The sequence below is a fragment of the Erigeron canadensis genome, chromosome 5 (genome assembly GCF_010389155.1).
Source record: "Erigeron canadensis isolate Cc75 chromosome 5, C_canadensis_v1, whole genome shotgun sequence".
Lineage (NCBI taxonomy): Eukaryota > Viridiplantae > Streptophyta > Magnoliopsida > Asterales > Asteraceae > Erigeron > Erigeron canadensis.
Window position 1 is genome coordinate 44,366,195 of NC_057765.1, and position 22,581 is coordinate 44,388,775.

Below are 22,581 nucleotides of genomic sequence, written 5' to 3' on the forward strand. Positions count from 1 at the left end.
TGTACCATTTTTAATTTTGTATTGTTCAATTAACAAGCAAATAATATTGATTTTATACACTAACAATCAAGTAAAATATATCAAAATAAGCATGCATATGTTACAGATCAACCATATTAACCCAATAATTTTAGTTGTAGTTATTGTTTTTAATTATTTTATTGAAATTCATTTCGCCTTAATGTTTGATCAACCAATATATTTTTGTTGCATTTCATTTACTATGAATCACGTAGACGACTAAATAGCCCGATACAACGCACGAGTTTCACCTAATGTTAAACAGGTGTGTTATTGTTATCCACTTGTCGATCCATTCCAAGCTTTGAACAACACAATATCATGAGACATAATTGATAGACTTACTAATTATTTTGTATGTTGTAATGTAAGTATCTACTTTTAAAATTATTAAATATCAATCTGGCGGTCTCAAGTCCTACATCTCCAGGAACATTTCTTCCTTCAATAACTAAATGCATAAATAATATTTTTTTTGTTATTAAATATATTGAATGTATAAAATGGTAAATGGGTGAAAACCCTCGTATCTAATCATATTGATATTCAAAACGTATAAAATAAGTACTATCCTCACATATGTGAGATAACAAGATATGTTTATTCACTTGACTTTGACAATTTTTGAGCATGTGATAAGTTAAAAAAAATACATGATTTAATATGTTACATTTTTTTTAACCGAAAAAATATGTTAAGTTTTTAATCATTAACGGGCCAATAAACAAAGAAATAGAAACAAATATGGGGCTAACCCGATCTGATTCAACCCAACTAATAGCAAGATCATAAAAATACGAAAAGGAAAAGGACTTGAAGAACACCCTTGAATAAGTGAGGACTTTCTTCTTCTCATCACTAGCAGTACCTATACATACATCCATCAGTTCCTCATCAAAATAACAATCAGGTAAATGTTTTTTTTCCCCAATTAATCTTTTAAATATGTAAAAAGCCTTAGTTTCTATGTAAAAGTCACCCTAATTTCTAACCTAATTGTACCATTCCCTAATATCTTTAAACCCTAAAGTTTTAATCTTGGGATTCTTGTGGTTCATCTTGCTATTTGATTATTATTATTTTCTTTTTTTAGCTGAGCAATAAATATTAGGATTTTGCTAATCTTTAACACCCCATAAGTGAGTTCTTGTAGATAAAAGTAAACAAACTTCTAAATATAATAGTAGAGTTTACATCAAATCAAGAATTCAAGATAAAGTTTGCATCTTTCTTGACTGAAATCTGGAAAAATATAAACTTTAGTTAAAGAGGTGATGTTACTGATAGTTTATTAAACTTTAGAACAAGTCCTATCAAATCGAAAAACCGTTTGCGGTTATACTTGTATTTTATTGGATCATAATTGATGTTCGTTTACGATTTTGAAAGTTTAATGCTTTTGCTTAAATTTATGTTATGTTTGAATTTGGAAGTCGAAGTAAATGTTTTTCTATCTGGAACGGAAAAAGTGCGTTTGAAGCCTTTTTTGCTTCTTGTTAATGTGTTGCGGTTAAGTATTTACATCTACCTTTAATCAGAACCTAACACACGCATATTAGGATATACGGTTGAGATACAGAGCTAAAAGTATAGCCCCATGAACCAATCCAAGGATCCTTTTGAAGTAGCGGCAGAGGAACACGAGGAATCACCGCCTGATTCTCCAGTTGCTCATGAATCGACCGAAGCTCAGACTGCAGCGGCGCCAATCACTGTTGGTTCTCATGGAGCTGATACAAACAATGTTGTTCGTTCTATAACCTCGCAAAAAACAACTATAAAGTCAGCATCCACATCAGCAGGCGCCAAAGCTGGAAAGAACAAGGAAGATGATGACGAGGAAGAAGAGGAGCATATGGATGTTGAACTTAATAAATTACCTTCATCGAGTGATCCATCCAAGATGGCCAAGATGCAGTAAGTTTTGTTATGTTAATTTTCTTTTACTTAAAATCATGTGAATTTGGTTGTAGTTCAATGACAGCAGTTTTAAATTAGTTAACTCAAATTTGGATTGGTTTGGGCTATGTTTATCTTTGACGGGTAAATTTAGAAAAAAACTTGGCTAAATGTTAAAATGGTCAAATGGTGAATTGTTTAAACTTGGTGAATATTGGAATGAATCAAATGGGCCGTTAATGGGATAAAGTATTCATAAATGCTTACAACCTTCACATGAAGTTGGTAAACTAACTTTTTATTCCATAATATTTATGATTATTGCTTTGTGGCTTGAAGGATTATTTTCTGCATTTTGTGTGCATCTGTTAATGTTTTGAGAGAAAGGGAGTGAAAGCAAAATTTGATTAGGCTCAACTTTTTATAAAGAAGGAAACGGGATGGAGAGGAGAGGGAGTGATTTTTTTCTTTTGGGGGGAGAAGAGGGGGGGGGGGGGGGGGGTTAATCATCATCCTGCTTTTGGGTGGGACGGAGACCTACATCCTTTCTGTCATTGTCATTGCACTTATATTTTACTTATAAACAGAAACTCGAGAACAGGGCTAAACCATCACAGCTTTGTAATATTTCAGGTCTATTCTGTCCCAGTTTACCGAGGAACAAATGAGTAGATATGAATCATTTCGACGGTCTGGATTTCAGAAGTCTGTCATGAAAAGAGTATCTCTCTCTCTCTCTCTCTCTCTCTCACACACACACACACACACACACACTGTGTGCAAGTTGCATGTACTTCAGCGGAACTAGTGGGGGCAAGTTCAACCATTTTATGTGGAAATTAAATCAATTCAGGTTACAAGTCAAATGGCTAAAATTACAAAAGAGAACCAAAAGATAACGGGTAGCCGAAGCATACTCAAGGCTTTAGAACCTTTGAAAATTGTTTTGTGAATTTTAAAAGCCAAAAGGTAAACCCCAAACGTTCTGACCGTACCTGATTGTGCCCATTTTGCCACATATTAGCAGAGTTGCTTATACAAGTTAGATATTCACTTACACCATCTATTTTCTTTCTTCATATACCCTTTTTGAGGGTCTCATCTCAATGTTCTTAAAACACTTATATATCAAATGGCCTAAGAGGATAACATCTGGTTACTTGGGCTTAAAACTTCCCCATTAAACACAACTTTATGATCTTATAACAAATTGCGATCTATGTAAATAACATTCTTATTTATATTGTACCATGAATGCAGTTATTAGGCAGCATCACTGGAAGCAATAAAATTTCGATGCCCATGACTATTGTGGTGTCTGGAATTGCAAAGATTTTTGTCGGGGAACTCGTTGAAACAGGTTTGTAGAGCACTGTCACCTACACTTTCACATAAATCATGACAAGAATGCCATTAAAAGCGACATTTGGGTTGGTTGGGTAACATGTTACACCGGGTAACATTTCGAAAAGGCCCGGGCTGGATTGATCTTGAATACCTTCTGTTATAAGTTTTCAATCTATTTATTAGTAATATATGTCAGCTATGATTACTAAAGGTTTATTAGTTACGGAAGTTATTTAGAATTGATGATAAAATGATTTAGGAGGTTGTTTGACCCCTTAAAGAAAAGTTGAAGCATAACATAAATAGACCTATTCAAAATTAAATGAGTAAAATGGGATAAAATGATATAAAAGTGGTCATGAATTTGCAGCCAAGGTAGTGATGACAGAGAGAAAAGAGACAGGACCAATCAGACCTTGTCACATACGCGAAGCACACAGAAGGCTCAAACTAGAAGGCAAGGTACCAAAAAGGTCGATGCAGAGGCTCTTTCGATAGACATCTTACTGTCTTGTAAAGTAGGTCCATATGTTCGAAATCAATTTCTAAAGTTCCTTTCTCTGGGTTTTTGTGTTCCCTTTGCTTTCCACATTTAGTTTAGAAATCTGTATTTGATGCTTATACAACCCATAGAACATATTCATAGTGTTGTTGGACTATAGATTTTTTATTGTATAATGCTTAAAATGAATGTAGTCACAGTAATTTGAGTGAAGATACATAGCAGCAAGCATACATAGCAACCACAGTCTGCGAAATTTGATTTACTTTTACAGTGTTGAGCCCGAGCTTTGAAAAGTCAGAATTGTGGTAACATCATATTTTGTATTTTTCTGAAACTTGATAATAATGATGCATCTTTTAATTAGGTCTATGTTTGATGACATGCTCCTCCTCCAGTTATACTAGAATGTAATGTTTACCGTACCAGCACGTGCGCGCGCGCACACTTTCTATGGGCTTTCATACAACACTTGCTAAATTATTTTGAGCCTTCTGTGTGTATAGATTCATATTATCTTTTATCATATGGTGGCTTGACCGATTAGTGGACAAGTCTCCATCTAGAGGTATTAGGTGTGTAAGTGTGTGATGTTAGGCTATAATTATCTATATCTATGTATATGTCATAACCTATTTATGCATTATGATTGTATATTGTTGATATAATGTTAAGTTATAAGACTCTTTAATATTAGTCTTTACTATTATTACCATTACCACAATCAAGTGCTCTTATTAGTCTTGATGAAAGACTCTTGAGTGTCCATTCCTTAATGATTTAGGAGTCGATCTTTATCTTGACTCTCCTATAAATAGGGGCTTATGTCTAACCCCATACTTACCACTAAAAGCACGCACACAAAAGTACTAATCATGTTCATTCCATCATAACAAGGAGAGACTCAAATAGAAGATCACACGTCTTAACGGTGTACATATCATGAAATCGTTTTCTCTCAACTTAAGTAAGGTCATGCTTAGATCTATATATATTATGAGATACACGATTACAATCATATATGTTTAACATGTGATTATCAAATTATGGTGGATTGATTGTTGGTGGACAAGACTCGGCATCTATAGCCCTATATAGGTGTAGGTCAAAACTAGTATTTTTTCTTTAAAAAAAAAAAAAGAGAAATGTGTGCGTATCATATTATTTTGAGCCTGTTGACAAATCTGATATTCTGTTGTTATTATTTAGTTATTTTGTTTGTTTATCTCATTAAAAACTTGTAATAGGTGTATCAACAGTTATAATTGATAATTACTGTTTATATAATCAGTGCATTCTTAACCAACATAATTTTGGGGACGATTAGTCTACTCTCTTCAACTAAATGAGCTAAACAACTTGGTAAGGCTAAATATGTTATAACCTTAATATTTGTTTTTAAAATTCTAAACTTAAATGGATTAACATGTTAACTCATTTTCTCAGCATCCGAGAGTGTATATAACCATTTGTTTAAATAAACAGACTCATAATTAACTGAATTTGACTGGTTTACAACTCAAATATTGTCTAGATTAAACTCCAACATGTTTATTTGTGTGTAGTTAAAATCGTTGTGAGATTCTCACATCTTTAATCACAACTACACTCAGAACAAAATTTTAAGTTATACAATAGAATCGGGAAAAAAAATACTTTAATTAACTATAAATCCATGTCTTCTTCTTGGATAAATCTCAAAATTCACATTTTTGTCTTCTACATGTCACACTAAAAACCAAAAATCCAATTATGGTCGTCAAATATCTAACGACAAAAGGAAGTTAATGAACAACAAGAAGAATAAATTCACATTTAAGTTCATCGTTTGGGACTATATCAATTGCGAAGGGAAACTGCAATCAGCAGACAACAGTTCAATCTACTGGCAGATCCGTGAAGAACAAAGAAGCGTGTAAAGCTGGAAAAATGAAGAATAACAAACCTACCAAGCCAGGGGGAAGTAATATTTCTTGTTGTCTTTATATGGAATGTATGTCTTATATTGTCTTATATTGTCTCCCCGCGCAGGGATTGGGTACAGTTGCTGTTGTTGTTGTTGTATGTCTTATATTGTCTTCAGATTTCTTTGAAAGTATGAGTTTGTCGTTTTTGGCTGTCAAAGTGGAGAAACAACAAAAGGTTAAAATAAACAGACGAAGGAGGCTGGCAAAGCTGTTGTTAAAAATGATAGTTTCCACGAACCGAATGTAGTTCTTGAACATAAAACCTAATGAAAAAGATGATCAAAATTCACTTACCGGGCACGTACGAAGATGGTTGGCTGCTTTAGAGCCCATCACCAAATTGGTGGAACAACCATCACATAGAACCATCTGTAGCAGCTTTACATCATACCACTTGTGGAGTCCTTTTGTGAGCTCTTTCAACTCCTTTTCCGACTCTTCAATCACCCTACTGAAAGTTTTGTTATCCACAACGACTTTTTTTGATTTAGGGTTAGAGGCAGTTGATTTGGGGAGTTAACTTTTTTTAGCCATAGCGAGTTGCTTAGATTTAGGGTTATACTTTCAGAGGCGGTTGCTTAGAACCCATTTTTACAAATTTTTCTTTAACTTAGTTTTTTTTCCTTTATAATTATAACTCAAGAATATAGTGTTAGTTTATTACGTTATGTACTAAAAAACTCAAGAACCCATTTTTTAAAATTTTCCTTCCACTTAGAAGTTTTTTTCCTTTATAATTAAAACTACCAAGGTAGGGGGAAGTATAGTCTTGAGATATTTTGTCCGAAAAAGTTGATAAAAAAAAATCTGGGCTTGATGGTCTAGAAGTATATGAGAAAGAAGCTATGAAATATAGTCTTGAGATCTTAATGTTTTTTGTCGCAGAATCATGCAGGAATATATATATATATATATTTATGCGTTGCTGATAAGTTCTGGAAAGTGTTAAATGACGATTTAGTAATTGATGGCATGTATTCAGAGTTGGTAAAACGCCTCATTTGGAGGTGGGGAAAGCACTCTCGAAGAAGCAGAGAATCAGAGTGTTGCCGGAACTGAGCTCGGAAGCTATGATAATGTGGGTCGAAAGAAAATTTGACCTTTGAAAAAAGGCACACGCAAAGCACCTGAAGGTGTGTGAACTAATGATAACCATGAAGAATTTTTCACGTAAATCAGATTTTGATGGAAAATCTCCACACTTTGACTATGTGGAGGAGGAGGCAGAGGACAAGAAAAGGAGCTGGAGAAGAAAAGAAAAAGAAAAGGAGCAAAGAGAACAGGGGTATTAATAATGTCTATCTAGTTCATTGGCCTTGTTTTTAAGAGAAAGGACAAAGAAGAAGAAACTTTATAATATTCAAGCAAAAAAGAAGACAAACCCAGAAACTAAAATTAGAAACCAATATAAAAAAAATGAAATCTTGATGGGCGAATGAAACAATGAAAAACAGAGGACTTTGTTATTATCCAAGATGAGACATCAAATATCAAAATTGTTAATGATAACATTATTGTTGGAACAGAAGATGACATCAAAAAGTGAGGACCACTCTATATATTAGGAGTTTGGGGGGGTGGGGGGTGGGGTGGGTTAGAGCATAACTATTTTTATTTGAAACTAGTCATTACTAAATACTTACATTGTAACCCCAAACTCTTATCACAATATCACCCACACAATGTTTTATAATCGGAAAAGTCCGGTCGAACTAGTTAGATTTATTTATTTATTTTTCTTAAAAAAATGATACTAATTTGTTATAAGCCAACAAAAAGAATTAAAATACCAAAATAACATTAAAGTATACACATTATCATAATAATAATTTTTAAAAAGATCACAAAACTGGTTATACAAAAATATACAAAAAAACTACCAGCCAAAAACCCAAAAATAGGTTGGACAAAATAAGTAAAAAATTCGGATTCAAAAACAGGACACCCTTCAAAAACTCAACATAACCAACCAACTCGTATATGTGTATAAAGCATTGCTATTAAGTAAATAGGATATCTCATTTGCATAAATGCGACCAACACAAGCTACAATGATGAAAATCTGCTCTAAAATTTCTCATATACAAATCTGCTCTAAATTTTCCTTTTTCCTCCCAAAAATATTCAAATAAATTTCTCATATACAAATCTGCTCTAAAATTTCTCTCCGCCCTAATTTTCTCCAAATTCTCAATTTCACACACACTAAAACAAATGGAATCAAAAAGACAATTAATTGACTTTTTACCTTCCAAATTCATCACCTTTATCAAACCCCAATCCAAATCCTATATCCTCAATTTTAAAATGGTTTATATCCCTCACAATTGATCAAACCCAAACATACCCAGTATCTATTACCGGGAATCTAGAGGGTTATTGCTGAGAAAGCACGAAAATTTGGAGGGTTATTATACATTGGTTATTGTATAATGCTAAATTTCATATTAACAAACTAGCAACCACACAGCAAACATACATAGTACCAAACATACATAGTAGCATACAGTGTTGAGCATGAACTTTCCACTTTCAAACACCCATTTCTAACACCAGCTGACCACTTTACCCCTGCCGCCCAGTCTTCCTCTTTTTTCATTTTGGCACATCACTCTGATTTCTTTCATTGTTTTCACCTCCAAATGTACCCCTATTACCTCCACCACCATACTTACCCCAAAGGCCCCTTTCCCTCTTCCTCTTCTTCCGATTCAACACACCACTTGAATTTGGTCCACTTTTTACACCACCGTCATTCATACCCCTAACTCCACCTGTACCCCTATTACCTTCACCACCATACTTACCTCAGCCGCCCCCTTCCCTCTTTCTCTTCTTCCGATTCAACTCACCACTCGAATTTCGTTCACCTTTTTCACCACCGCCATTGCTACCCATGCCGCCCCCTTCCCTCTTCCTCTTCTTATGATTCAACACACCACTTGAATTTCGTCCACTTTTTTATCTCATTAAAAACTTGTAATAGCTGTATCAACTGTTATAATTGAGAGTACAATTTGTAATTTGTGCATTCTTAACCAACATAATTTTAGGGACGATTAGTGTACTCTGTTCAACTAAATGGGCTAAACAACTTGGTAAAGCTAAATATGTTATAACCTTAATATTTATTTTTAAAATTCTAAACTTAAATGAATTAACATGTTAACTTAGTTTTCCCAACATCCGAGAGTGTATATAACCATTTGTTTAAATAAATAAATTCGTAATTGACTGAATCGGACTGGTTTACAACTCAATATTGTTTAGATTAAATTCCAACATGTTTATTTGTATGTAGTTAAAATTGTTGTGAGATTTTCACATCTTTAATTACAACTACCCCCAGACCAATATCTTAAGTTATGCTATAGAATCGGGAAAGAAAAATTACTTCGAATCCATGTCTTCTTTTTGAAAATTTACATTTTTGTCTTTTCTATGTCCCATTAAAAATCAAAAATCCAATATTGGTCATCAAATACCTAAGGGGGTGGGAGTGGTTTCCCCAACCCCAAAATTCCCCAAATTTCCACATCACCATCTTCCAATAAAAACCTTCCACCTCAAACTTCCCCAATTCACCCCAAATCACCCCAAAACTATGACGCCACTCACCCCAACCCCAATTTTCAAATCATCATTTTTATTTCCATTTATTTTTACTCTATAAATTTAAAACATAAAAAAACATTCATTAATAATTAAAAAAATACATAATAATACTTGGAAAAAAAAAACAACGAAACTAAAAACAAGTCCAACAGTTATTTGAATGAAAACATTACACGAACGAAACTAAAAAGGGCATTGCCATCCATGTCTTGCGGCAATTTCGCGTTTCTCGCTAAGAACGATTTCCAACATCACGGGATCGGTTATATGAGCATGCGAGTTGGTGAAAAACAAGATGTCCCGCTGTCTTGCGCGCCTCTCATCCGTCTCGTGTTTTTCTTCCAAGTATCTCGTTTTCCTTTTGGCGTACTCGCTAATGTCATCCGCCACAGTTGAAAAGGCGGATCCGGATGTGGATGCCTCCTTTTGCGCGCCTTTTTTTTTTATAAAAGTGGAGGTTTTTGGATTTGAAGGTTGTGTTGTGTAATGTTGTTTAAAAATGGTGTTGGATATATATAGTGAAAAGAAAGATGGGTGAGATTTAAAAAAAAAAAAAGCAACGGTAAACATTCTAGCCGTTGGCTGGGTCCCACGACCACGTGGCTCATGCTGGTTGGGTGTTTGACTTCAAGCGGGCCCCCCTTGCGTTTCTCTTTCTTCGGTGTTCGAACCCCAAACCGGCTTCACCTTTCCCCACCCCGACCCACCGGCGGCGGTGTTCCCACGCGGGACCGGGGTTCACCGCGCCTCACCCCACAACGACTCCCACCCCCTAAGGATAAAATAGTAAAAAAACTAAAATATCAAAGTTAGAAAAAAAATTCTCTTTTTTGTCAACTCCAGCAAAAATGGTTCTTTCCCTTTTCCTCCCAAAAACATTCAAATAAAATTTCTCTACAAATCTGCTCCTGAAATTTCTCTCCCAAAAACAAGCCCTAATTATCTCCAAATTCCCAATTTTCACACACACTAAAAAAAATGGAATCAAAAAGACAAATAATTGATTCTTTAACTTCACATATTTCACTTTACAATTCCCAATTACCAAATTCATCACCTTTATCAAACCCCAATCCAAACCCTAGATCCTCAATTTTAAAATGGTTTAAATCACTCACAGTTGATCAAAGACAATCTTATTTAACAATTGTTGATAAGTCTTTTACACAATTATTGATTCAATTGCAATTGAAAGTCAAAAATAATGGATGTGGTTTGTTTATCATACTTCCTGATATTCCATCGTCGAACCCGAACATACCCAGTTTCTGTTACCGGAAATCTGGAGGGTTATTGTTGAGAAAGCACGAAAATTCGGTGACCCAGATGGCTGTTAGGGAATCTTTGAGGTTGTTTGATTCAAAAGAAGGTGAAAAGGTTGAAGCTTTATGTTGTTGTTTGGATTCGGTTACGGTTAGTAAAGAGTTTATTGAAAATGTGGATAGATTTGTTGAGATAATGGACGATATTTCGAATGGGGAGTTTTTGAGAGGTGAAGAGAGTGTGTTGGTGATGGGATCATTGGATTGGGTTGAATTGAATTGGTTGAAAGCAAAAGGCTATTATAGTGTCGAGGCGTTTGTTGCGAATAAGTTGGAGTTGGCTTTGAGGTTGGCTTGGTTGCATTCGAATATCGGGAAGAAGAGAGGAGTGAAGTCAAAAGAGAAGTCTGCTTGTGCAAACGCAGGTGTGGCGCAAAATGTGTTTTGGAGAAAGAAAGGGTGTGTGGATTGGTGGATGAAGTTGGATGATGTCACAAAAAGGAATGTTTTCAGGGGAGTACTGGGAAAAGCCGCTAGAGCTTTGGTACTTTTTTTGCTAACCTATTTATTGCTATTAACTTTTTTGCGTATTTATTTAATATCTTTATTAATCTGCTCATCATGGAAAAATCAATACATTATTGCTGAATGTTGTGCTATGTGAATTAATTTGGGTTAGTTTTATATGGAGGTACGTGAAGTTCAGGTTGCCCGTAGTTTTCTAGGCTGCATTTGAACTGATTACTGTGATTTGAAGTAGCAATAATAGCTAACAAGTGTATAGGTTAACTGATTGTAAAGTTTTATTTCAGACTAGTCGGATCAACTACTCAAATGTGGGCTTTTAAGTAAAGTTAATCTTAAGAAATTGAATATCAAGGTGAATGTATGTAATATACCTACAGGTCCCTACTATTTTGAAAATGCATACCCAAACTCTTCCTAAGGGATATCTGATGTGTATATGTTGTACTATAGATTCTAAATGTACCATAGTTTGCCTATTATGATTTTATGGTATTCCTGTTATACTTTGAACAAGAATGATATAATTTTTCCAAATTCAGACTCATGACATTTTGTATGGAAGAAGCACTGGTATGGAGGACGAGTTGCATACCACTAGTGGGAGAGATAGACGATCCTTGAGATACAACGACCCTAGGTCGCGCCAAGCGAGCATCAATATTCTTAAAGGGAAAGATGTAGAATCAGGGTCAACTCTTTTTATTCCTCTGCCTAATAATTTATCTTCAATAGCCCATAAATTGAATCAGCTTTTAGTTGTTTGTGAGATTTCATCAACGTTACTAGCATTTGAGCATGGCCAATTTGATGAGGAGTCACTTTTCTTTAGCTCACTGGGGTCTCTTAGTACTATTTCTGATCGCTTATTAAGGAGATTGCGGGGTTTACTCATGGTTGTTTCTCTTGATTTCACGAAACTTGAACTTCTTGAAGATCTAAGTTCAACCAAGTCTGTAAAGAAACCAAAATCGAAATCAAAATCTGTTTCTGGTAAGAAGGGGAAGTCACGTGATGTAAAAAACCCGATTCCTATTCAAAAATCACTTGACAGTAATTCCACTTCAGACAAGCCAGCCAAGGTGAACTTTTCTTAGTCATATAGTTCAGTCTTCTCTTTGTATTGAAATATCCTTTATAAACCGTTTTTGCATTATATTGTGAAGGTGGCAATTTTGAGTTTTTTACTTTTGAGATGAGTCAATAAATTGGGCTATTTTTAATCTCGTACGTGTCCGATGGGAGTGGGTTAAAAGTCGCCTAAAGTGTATGTTTTATGCATAAATCCTCCTGAAATTGTTTTATTCAAGATAAAGTTTATCTCTGTAATATGTTCTTGTAATAGCATTGAACACATTAATTATTTTTAACCTTTATGAAATGGCAAAATGTGTTTTGAGTCAGCACGGCCCATCACCCAACCTGCATGACCCACCCATCTTTACTTTTCTTTGTTCCAATCTAAATTGACCTGTCATTTGATATTGCATGGAATATTTCAGGTTGAGAGAGATACGTTGAATATTCAAATAAACGATCTCAAAAGTGATGCTCCGTCGACACCAGCCGAAATGGTTGTACTTTGTCAATTTATGTAAAATACAGATCCTATGCTTTATGATGATGAATGATCTATAACTCATTGAATGTTATCAGGAACATGACAATGGTATCATCAATGGAACAGTGCAAAGAACCTCAAAGAAGAGTAAGAGAGCAAGAAAGAAACATAAAAAGGATGGCATAAGCAATCAAGTAAAAAATATCGATTCCCATACTGCTTCTGCAAAATCCAGTTTGTCAACTGATGATCACAAATTGGTATCCGAGATTTTTGACAACAAAATAGTTTCCAATGGTATAAGCATGGTTGAAAATCTAGTAGAAGCTAATGATGTGTCACCTGATACCTTACCTATGGTTGAAAATGGTCATATCATTGAAAGTCAACATATTGACTCTATCGAGCCTGAGCATATAAAGGAAGTAGATACACACTCTTTAGTTTTTAGCAAGGAAAATAAAGAACAAAATCCGGTAGTTGTTCATGATGTTGGACCCGTGAGCTTTGCGGGAAACCCACCATACGAGTGGCATGGTGCATCACCCCAATTATCATTTGTAAACCCACACCTCCCCGCCACTACAGATAGATTACATCTAGATGTTGGTCACAACTGGCAAAATCATTTTCACCAGTCGGGCTTTGTACACACAGTTGGGCTTTGTACACATGATAATCATTGGGTTGGTGAAGACGATTTTGCAGTTTCAGGAATGGATTATAGTCAATATTTTGGTGGCGGTGTGATGTATTGGGATTCTTCTGATCACCCTGTGGCTGGTGCCACCTTTTCTCGCCCACCCTCTCTTAGCTCAGATGACAGCTCATGGGCTTTGCGGGAAGCAGATATGAACCAAACCGTTGATGACATGGTCGCGTTTTCATCCTCGTATAGTACAAATGGGCTGACATCACCGTCCGCCGCATCATTTTGCACGCCTTTTGATCCACTTGGCTATGTTATACCCAGTGAGGTAGCTGGTAAAATGGCTGACTTATCCGATGAGAACATTCCTGGCTCTTTAGCAACTTTCCCAGGTGATATCGAAGCAAAGACTGGAGATTTATTCCCGTATCCCATTTTACGACCTATTATAATTCCCAGTATCTCACGGGATCGGTCACGGGAATTCAAACGTAATTATGAACACAGAAGCCCATGCGTTCCTCCTAGCAGACGGGAAGAACCTCGAATTAAGAGACCACCATCACCTGTTGTGCTTTGTGTTCCACCTGTTCCCGATTCCAGAAAGCAACGAGCCTTTCCCACTGTTCGATCGGGTAGCTCGAGTCCACGGCATTGGGGCGTCAAAGGTTGGTTTCATGATGGGATTAGTTTTGAGGAGGCATGTGTTAGAGTTGATGGTAGTGAAGTTGTTTGGCCTTCATGGAGAAAAAAAAGTCTTTCAGCTCGTCAGTTGACTCAAAACTTACCTGGAGCGTTGTTGCAGGATCGTCTCATTGCTATATCACAGCTAACGCGTGATCAGGAACATCCTGATTTGGCGATCCCTCTTCAATCACGTGAATTGCATGATTGTTCTACTCGGCTAGCATCTCTTCCCGTCATGCACAGTTTACTAAACGATGAAATTGACTCGTTTTGTAAACAGGTGGCTGGGGTCAACTTGAGTAGAAAACCGTATATCAACTGGGCGGTAAAAAGGGTCACACGCTCTCTTCAGGTGTTATGGCCACGGTCCCGAACAAACATTTTCGGTTCAAATGCAACGGGCTTATCCCTTCCAACAAGTGATGTTGATCTTGTGGTTTGCCTTCCTCCTGTTCGAAACTTGGAACCTATAAAAGAAGCAGGAATCTTGGAAGGGCGGAATGGAATCAAAGAAACTTGTCTTCAACATGCTGCTCGATATCTAGCTAATCAAGAATGGGTAAAGAACGATTCCTTAAAAATTGTTGAAAATACCGCTATACCCATTATCATGCTCATTGTGGAAGTTCCTTCAGATATTGTTGTTTCTGTTGACCAAGAAAACTGTTCACAAAACGATACCAGTGTGCAAACAATTCGGATTGACATTAGTTTTAAAGCCCCATCACACACTGGATTACAAACTACAGAACTCGTTAAGGAGCTCACTGAACAATTTCCTGCATCTACCCCTCTCGCTTTAGTGTTAAAACAGTTTTTAGCTGATCGTAGTCTGGACCAATCTTATTCGGGTGGTCTGAGTTCCTATTGTTTAATTTTGTTGATAACACGTTTTCTTCAACATGAACATCATTATGGGAAGCCGATTAATCAAAATTTCGGATGTCTTTTAATGGATTTTTTCTACTTTTTTGGGAATGTCTTTGATCCACGCCAGATGCGGATTTCGGTTCAGGGTAGTGGTGTGTATATAAATCGAGAGAGAGGGTATAGTATAGATCCGATTTATATTGATGATCCTTTGTTTCCTGCAAATAATGTTGGGAGAAATTGCTTTAGAATACATCAGTGTATAAAGGCGTTTGCAGATGCTTATACTACTTTGGAGGATCAACTTGATAAATGTGATTCGACTAATGAATCGATATCATTGAAGCTACTCCCCCTAATTATTCCCAGTATTGCTCCTTTATAGATGATTTTATCATCGGAACCTTCATATATGTCATATGTGGAAACACATAGTTTCATCGGTTGACATCTAGAGGTCTTCTAGGCTGAAGTTTTTCACCAATGAGGATGTCAATAGCCATGTTGACCGCACTAGTATCCTTTCCTGATGAAAATATTGGTTTACTGTCCCTTGGGCATCATCTATGAAGGCTGCTTCAGGATCAAGGATGGATCGGGATTCTTACCATTTCTACCCTTGCATTTCACTCCAGTGGATTAGGAGGTTATAGTTGCAGAGTTTCAGTAACTTCCAACTAAATCCTTTTCTGGACCTACTGTCTTCAGGGCTGGAACATATATGCTAAGGTACACAATTTTGTGTTTAAGAACTTATAAGTGGACGTTCTGACTCGTTTACTTATTAATAGGTCTGATTCAGGCTATGTTTTCATCTGGACCGGGTCAAACAGGGTAAAAAAAAAATAACAAACAGAGAACTGGATACGTCTGAATCATGTTAATCGTAAAACTAGGTTACCTGTTTTAATTTGGACCCAACCCACCTGACCCCTCTTTTATGCTGCCGTTCATTGCAAACAGTTTGTTGGACCCGTTCGCTTTTCCACCTTTTAGGTGCGCCTCCGTGGTCCCTTTGGGAGCTATACTGCCTGATGTGTTTTGCTTCACCAAATTGAGTGGCTAGAGATAGGGACACCACACACATGTATGGGGTTGGCGATGGTTCATTGATTGATTCTTCACGAGGATCTATCCCACCCCTCTCAAAGCTTCCAGTATCATTTTCATGTCACTTGATTGGCTCTATTTAACGAGTTGCAGTTCTTAAGTTATATATGTATCAATGCGATATGCATTTCTACGGTCGTGATGGTAAAGTTAGTTGTCTCCCTGCCTTGCAGGCTTCATGAAACTACAGTCCTGGTAATTTATTTGGCCTGCTCCTACTCATTAGCCCTTCAGTAGCTATATAATTTTTCTTAGTTTGTAAAGTTTATAAATAAGAATTAGGTGATTTTGTTCTATTATTTTTCTTCAATTTGTATTTGATTAGGAGATAGCCTGCCTCTTGAAAGCAAGTTGTAGTTAGTATGAATGGTTATAAGAAGATTACAATAACTGAACTCTAGAACATGTACTTTTAGAATTTTTTGGTTATTAGGAATTTGGCTTCATAGGTGTCTGAATGTTTGTTTTAAAGCATTCCAAACTTTGTGTGTATAAATGCAACTGGATAAACTATATACTGTGATGCATGTGTGAGAGTCACCGGACATAAGTTTTATGCGGTGTCTGATCTAAGTACCAAACGGTATATGGGACCAGAGGGTTCCCATAAACCCATCCATTTACCTTTTTTCTTTTTATATAGAAACTTAAATAAATAACATTATACTATATTATTATTATATTATCTTATATATATGATTGATACAATTTTTCACGTGGCATTTTCTGGAATTTTGCTTTGGCATTGGAGATCCTTCCGGGGATTCGTAGGATTTTTGGTTTCCATCAATCCAGGCGTTAAGCTAAAGAGACAGCAACAGCTCATCTAAACTTACTCGCAGCCATCACAAGACCCACTTTCATCATCTGCCTGACTCCTTAACCAATTAACTTTTGTTAATCGTAACTACACTTGAGAAAACAGCGTTTGTAAAATGTAACCCTATGCTGTGACTTCATACAATTATAGTAAACGTAAGGTCGTGCGTCACCACGTTGGCTTCTTTGCCGTCAACCATTACTGCGGCAACATCATTCACCACATCAAGTTCGAGTAAGAGCGTCCTTTATCTTCAAAATACGTAAGCATAAAGGAAACAAAATAAATGTTACATATCCTATTAGTATCGGAATTTGAAGTTTTTTAATTCAGTGTATGGTAAACATACCATTAAACGAAAAAGATAGGACATAACTCTTATTAATGTATTATTTTATCACTAAACGAAAGAGATATCACTTGGTTTATTGGGTGTCAAGCATGAGTATTACCAATGGAATATGCCTAAAATTGTCTTGATTATAAGAAACAATAAAAGGAAAAAAAAAAAAGCTAATGCGAATTGGTTTTAAGAGCATCAAATGTGAATGTGTGATGTCATCAAAAATACCATCCAATCTCATATGTAGATACATACTGTCTTGAAAGTTGAAACTATAGTGAATACTATTTGAAGAACTAATATTTTGATTGAGAGATTATAAGAAACGTGTGAAGATATATGCTCTCTTATTAACAAAAAGTTACAAAATGAGAGTTTGTGAACACAACCCAAAAGGTTAAATTTTGTTTATAATAAAATTTGTATCAATTTGACAAATAAAATCACAATCATATAATTTTGCAAGACACTTTGAGATATTCTAAGTGCATTTTGGTTAACGTTAAGTATACAAATGAACGGCACATATGAGATATCCTACTAGAATCGGAATTTGAACTATATAAATTAAGTTCATGGTAAATATACCATCAATTTAGTGATATAAAAATAAAAATAGGACAAAAAGTCCTATCAATGTGTGTTATTTTATTGCCAAAATAAGTGAGAATGTGAGATATCACTTGGTGTTGGCCTATAAAGCATGAGTATTACCAATGGAATATGCCAAGAATTTAGAATTCTCTTGCATCAAAGACTACTCAATTCGTACCTTTTTTCTAACTGCCACTTCATTCACGCCAAGCATATGCTCTTCAAATATTCTAGCCCTCTCTTGCTAATAAATTCTCACAAATTTTAACATTTTTCATTACAAATATTGATCTTTTTATAGATTTTGAGCCTTTTAACAACACCCAGATTTTAGTTATAAGGGTGTGTTAGACCAAAACATGAAATTTGGCAAGAGACTAAAACAACATGTTCAAGAAACGTTGCCCGGGTGGCGCGATATGTACTTGAATTACAAGGACTTGAAGAAGCTCGTGAGGTTGATTTCCTCGTCATTGGAGTATGGAAGATCCGAAGCTGAGTTTGTTTACCATTTGAACAATGAAATTGAAAAGTTTAATGCATTTTTCATGGAGCAAGAAGAGGATTTCATTATTCGTCATAAGGCAAGTTACGTTCTTATTTGTTTGTCTATCGTATGCATTTATCTTTTATACCAAATGTCGCCATTACTATTGTACTACGATACGGTACTACTAAATATAATATTCAAGTAACGAATTTAAATTGAATATAACTTTGTAGAATTGGCCTCACAAAATGATGGTTTTCTAACATAATTGTCAATATAGTCTGGGTGTCTTTAAGTGTCTCTTTTTTTTTTCTTTTTTTTTTCCTTTCTTTTGTTACATACGTTAATTAGCGAAAACCAAGTTCGTTTTGGTTTTTATTTTGTATATAGACCAAGGAGAACTTTTATTGTAGTACTAGTGCGGTGGTAGGAGCGACTGTTGGTGGTGAAGGCGACGTCAAGTGGTGTAGATAATAGATGTAAAAATAGTTGATTTAAAAAGTTAATGAAAATGTTTTAAAAGATAAAATACCGATAATGTAATTTAATCATTAATGTTATTTTAGATAATTTCTCCATGTAACATTTAAATAGAGAATTACGAGTATTTTTTTATTAGATAGCATAAAAGTATAGATTAAGTGTATAAGGAAATTAGTTTAAGAAATAAGAGTATTTTGGGTATAAAAAAGTACTGAATTTCCTAAAATAAAAATTTCAATATATTTTATAAGGAGTTATATATATTTCGCCTTAGATCACGACAAGAAGATCAATATTTTGGACTTATGGTTATAATGTTTTGTTGGCTACAGTCTGTCATGTCATATATTGAAGTCTTTGATAAAACAAATAACTTATCATCACTTAATAAATTGTTATTCTTTTTGTATAGTAGCTTGTATACAAATCATCTTTTCACTTACAATCCTATTAAAATCTTTGGTGATGAGTAAGTTTACTGATGATATCGATCGATGTTTCAAAAAACGACCTAAAATTAACTACTCGTGTTGACTTGGTCAACGACACATGACTTGGAAGATCAGAATTTTTGCTAAAATGTATAAATTTTGTTGGGGAATATGCAGGAGTTGCAACAAAGACTAAAGGGGGTGAATGAGAGTGAACCATTATCACAAGAAGAATATGAAGAAGAGATGGCCAAGATAAGAAAAGATATTGTTGACTTTCATGGTGAAATGGTGCTTTTAGTCAACTACAGCAACATAAATTATACTGGTAAATAAATATAAAAAATGGTAACATTTTTATAATATTGGTGCATTAGGACCATTTATTGATCACAAAAATGAATGCAAGAAAATCGGTATATATAGTTAAACTACAACAACAACAAAAAATTTCACTGGTAGATAAATATGGTAGATAAAACTAACTGGGTTGAATTAGTGGTTGGAGCTCTTGCCTCTGGAAACAGAGGTCATGGGTTCGATTCTCATGCTCAGCAAGGCTGGAGGTCCTTTTTTTACCTTTGGTAGAACCTGGAAGCAGCCTCTATACCTTTGGTAGGGGTAAGACTGTCTACATATTAACCTTCCCCATACACCGTCGAAGACGGAATTGGGACCCAAAACCCGTGGAAGACTGCATTGGGAGTTACTTACTTGCTTACTTACTTTGCGTGCACTAGTTACCAACTATTTAATGAAGTCCTTATTTTAGAATATAATCAAAAAAATATATTTATCGCTAATTAGCAATTTTTTAAAGAATCATAAATGCATATTAAATGAACGATTACTAGTACCCCTAAGACATGACAAATTCAAATGGTCACGTTTTTATGACATTCGTGCATTATGACTACAAATCACAAAATGAATGAAAGAAATTAGTGCAATAAATTAGGTGTAGTTAAATTAACAAGCTCTCTAAATCTTGCATTTTTGGCTCAGGAATGGCAAAGATTTTGAAGAAATATGACAAACAAACTGGGGGATTATTGCGGTGGCCATTCATCCAAAAAGTTTTAGAGCAACCTTTCTTCACAACCGAGCTCATTTCAAAGCTTGTGAAAGAATGTGAAGCCACCATCGACGAGCTTTTTCCTACGGTAGTGGTGGAAGAGGAGATGCAAGAGGCAGCAATCATGATGGCGCGAGAAGGAATTTTTAGGAACACCGTTGCAGCATTGATGATCATGAAAGAGATACGAAAAGGGAGTTCGACTCAGAGTCATTTTTCTCTCCCAACTCTAAATTTACCTGATACTGAGCTTATTCGGTCATGTCAACTCAACTCATCCGTCACAATCATTTAACTAGTAGTTTCAACTTTTGAGTTTTATATATGTATAATCGGTTTGGTGTCCCTCGATATATTTGGGATACAAATGGTTTAAATAGTCTAAGTAATACGGAGTATATTAGAAAACATAAGAATTTCAGTCTTTCTGGACCATCATTCTCGACTATTACATTGTCTGTATCAATAGGCTAACAAAGAATTCAAGGCAAACATTCACATGGACATCCTATCGGCATTGAAAGGAAGATAATTCGAGTAATTAGTAAAGTCATCATGGATCCAATCTCGCAAGAAAACAATTTTACCACACTTACTTATAAAAAGGTTGGCTTGGGTTGTCTTTTATACAAAACAAGTCAAATGGTAAGACTAAATCATTTAACTGAAAATAATCGTGTTGATTGGGTTAAAAGATGTCTAAAGTACTAATTTCAAATGCATAAGAACCTCTTACTAGCTTGGTATACATAATATTTGTAAACCATACATAGAACATTAGCTTTTTATGAAGTTCAAATAAACGGATATATGCCAACCTTGTATTATGGACCGAAACACACACACATATATATATTGAACTCGAAGCAAAGGAGTCACATGTCCATAGCTACACAAAAAGCTTTAACGCGTCTGTAGCGAAGCTCTCAGTCGCATAAGCCAGGGAGTTATCTGGTTCCTATCATGTTTGTTTTTACACAAGTAAACAGGCGAAGATCAAAGAATGAATCAAAGATTATCATCACTAGATAGCATCTTGATTAGGATTTTTGACTCTGATACCAACTGATGTAGGGGAAAAAAGGATAAATAGTTAGACCTGTTGATTCAAAAAATACCCAAGAACAACTTTTCTAACTATCGTAGATTCAAAAAAGAATACTGATAATCAGGGTGATTTCACACACTAAACACACAATTGTGTATAGGGAGGAAGGAAGACTTTTCTTAACATTATCAAAAACTGACTTTCTAACCAAACTTACATCCCATTTATAGAGGAAATTTATGAGTAGGAAACTATAAAGTTTAGCAGCTAAATTAAATACATTAGGTAGCCTAGAGTCTAACATAAAAAAGATAGAATTCTATAATGTTCATCAGTTTTTTATTATTTTCCTTTTGGTTTCAATATGGAACTAGTTACCAAATATTACTTCTCTCTCTCCCTCCCTATCTCTCTCTCTCTCTCTCTCTCTCTCCCTCCCTCCCTCCCTCCCTCCCTCCCTCCCTCCCTCCCTCTCTGTGTGTGTGCGCACGCGTGCATGCATGTGCATTGTTAAGCATCGAAGAAAGTCAAGGTTGACCACGACTGAGTGCTCTTTGGGTATTTGTTCATTTTTGGTTCTACTTTTAATAGTTTTATTCAATAATGATATATATGGTTACAAAAACTGCATGCACTGAGTTACATTGCAAGCTGCAGGCAACGTCGGTGACTGTTGGAATTTTTGAATTTTTCAAGATTGTTGGCAACTGATGTAATAATTTTGATAAAGACAGATGTGATGGGGTTTCATGAGTTACAATCAAAACATTTATCTGTTAAAATTTACATATTTGTACTGGATTTTGAATGTGATTTTTCTAGGTTGATTTGCTAGTAAGAAAAGGAAAAAGCCAAGGGAAGTGAAATACCAATTGAATGGGATCAAGTTACAAGATGGTTTATCAACAGCAAATGGACAGATAAGGCGTGGAATGTGGTCTAAGGACTTGCTTTTGTTGCAAGTGTGTACTTGAGTTTGAAAGAAAGCAACTCTAGTAGGTTTCAACATGTTTGTAAGCCCAAAGAGATGGTAAAGGAGAGGATTTTGGAATGTATAAAACTCCAATGGATAAGTTTAATATTTAAACATTGTTGTGCCAGAAAATTAAAAGAGAATTTATAAGTAATTTTGGTTGACAGTATACAAAAGGTTAGACTAGAGGCTGGCCATATAGAAGCACTAACACGAAAGTACAAATTATGCAGGTGCGGCATTTTGTATAAGAAAACGACAAAAATAATAATGAAAAGAGCATGGCAAAAATTGAACAAATGACCCATC

At 35.3% G+C, this 22,581-nt stretch overlaps 3 protein-coding genes across 6 annotated transcripts; all 3 read left to right on the top strand.

The window, feature by feature from the left end:
* Nucleotides 1–784: 784 nt before the first annotated feature.
* Nucleotides 785–3,982, top strand: LOC122600308 (transcription initiation factor TFIID subunit 11-like). 3 transcript variants are annotated; one of them, XM_043773015.1, is made up of 5 exons: nt 785–931; nt 1,601–1,938; nt 2,554–2,641; nt 3,181–3,280; nt 3,638–3,982. In XM_043773015.1, exons 2-5 carry the CDS (start codon nt 1,619–1,621, stop codon nt 3,763–3,765), a joined length of 636 nt encoding a protein of 211 aa, XP_043628950.1. In that variant the 5' UTR covers nt 785–931; nt 1,601–1,618; the 3' UTR covers nt 3,766–3,982. The 3 variants fall into 3 exon arrangements, with proteins under 3 accessions (XP_043628950.1, XP_043628949.1, XP_043628948.1); XM_043773014.1 differs by having other exon boundaries at nt 786–931; nt 1,560–1,938; XM_043773013.1 differs by having other exon boundaries at nt 786–931; nt 1,581–1,938.
* Nucleotides 3,983–10,270: 6,288 nt separating this feature from the next.
* On the top strand, nt 10,271–16,486 carry LOC122600473. 2 transcript variants are annotated; one of them, XM_043773192.1, is made up of 5 exons: nt 10,271–11,157; nt 11,681–12,220; nt 12,641–12,712; nt 12,795–15,634; nt 15,697–16,486. In XM_043773192.1, the coding sequence occupies exons 1-4, from the start codon at nt 10,330–10,332 to the stop codon at nt 15,288–15,290; spliced, it is 3,936 nt and encodes a 1,311-aa protein (XP_043629127.1). In that variant the 5' UTR covers nt 10,271–10,329; the 3' UTR covers nt 15,291–15,634; nt 15,697–16,486. The 2 variants fall into 2 exon arrangements, with proteins under 2 accessions (XP_043629127.1, XP_043629126.1); XM_043773191.1 differs by having other exon boundaries at nt 15,869–16,486.
* A 1,645-nt stretch (nt 16,487–18,131) lies between these two features.
* Nucleotides 18,132–20,546, top strand: LOC122602359 (SPX domain-containing protein 3). Its single transcript, XM_043775058.1, has 3 exons — nt 18,132–18,356; nt 19,354–19,504; nt 20,182–20,546. Exons 1-3 carry the CDS (start codon nt 18,132–18,134, stop codon nt 20,544–20,546), a joined length of 741 nt encoding a protein of 246 aa, XP_043630993.1.
* Nucleotides 20,547–22,581: the final 2,035 nt, after the last annotated feature.

Bases quoted from the DNA above. Each gene is read 5' to 3' on its own strand.
- LOC122600308 (XM_043773015.1), top strand. From the start codon at position 1,619: ATGAACCAATCCAAGGATCCTTTTGAAGTAGCGGCAGAGGAACACGAG. The intron at 1,939-2,553 runs GTAAGTTTTGTT...GTAATATTTCAG, and splicing joins TCCAAGATGGCCAAGATGCA to GTCTATTCTGTCCCAGTTTA. The intron at 3,281-3,637 runs GTTTGTAGAGCA...ATGAATTTGCAG, and splicing joins CGGGGAACTCGTTGAAACAG to CCAAGGTAGTGATGACAGAG.
- LOC122602359 (XM_043775058.1), top strand. From the start codon at position 18,132: ATGAAATTTGGCAAGAGACTAAAACAACATGTTCAAGAAACGTTGCCC. The intron at 18,357-19,353 runs GCAAGTTACGTT...GGGAATATGCAG, and splicing joins ATTTCATTATTCGTCATAAG to GAGTTGCAACAAAGACTAAA. The intron at 19,505-20,181 runs GTAAATAAATAT...TTTTTGGCTCAG, and splicing joins CAGCAACATAAATTATACTG to GAATGGCAAAGATTTTGAAG.
- LOC122600473 (XM_043773192.1), top strand. From the start codon at position 10,330: ATGGAATCAAAAAGACAAATAATTGATTCTTTAACTTCACATATTTCA. The intron at 11,158-11,680 runs GTACTTTTTTTG...TTCCAAATTCAG, and splicing joins GAAAAGCCGCTAGAGCTTTG to ACTCATGACATTTTGTATGG. The intron at 12,713-12,794 runs GTTGTACTTTGT...GAATGTTATCAG, and splicing joins CGTCGACACCAGCCGAAATG to GAACATGACAATGGTATCAT.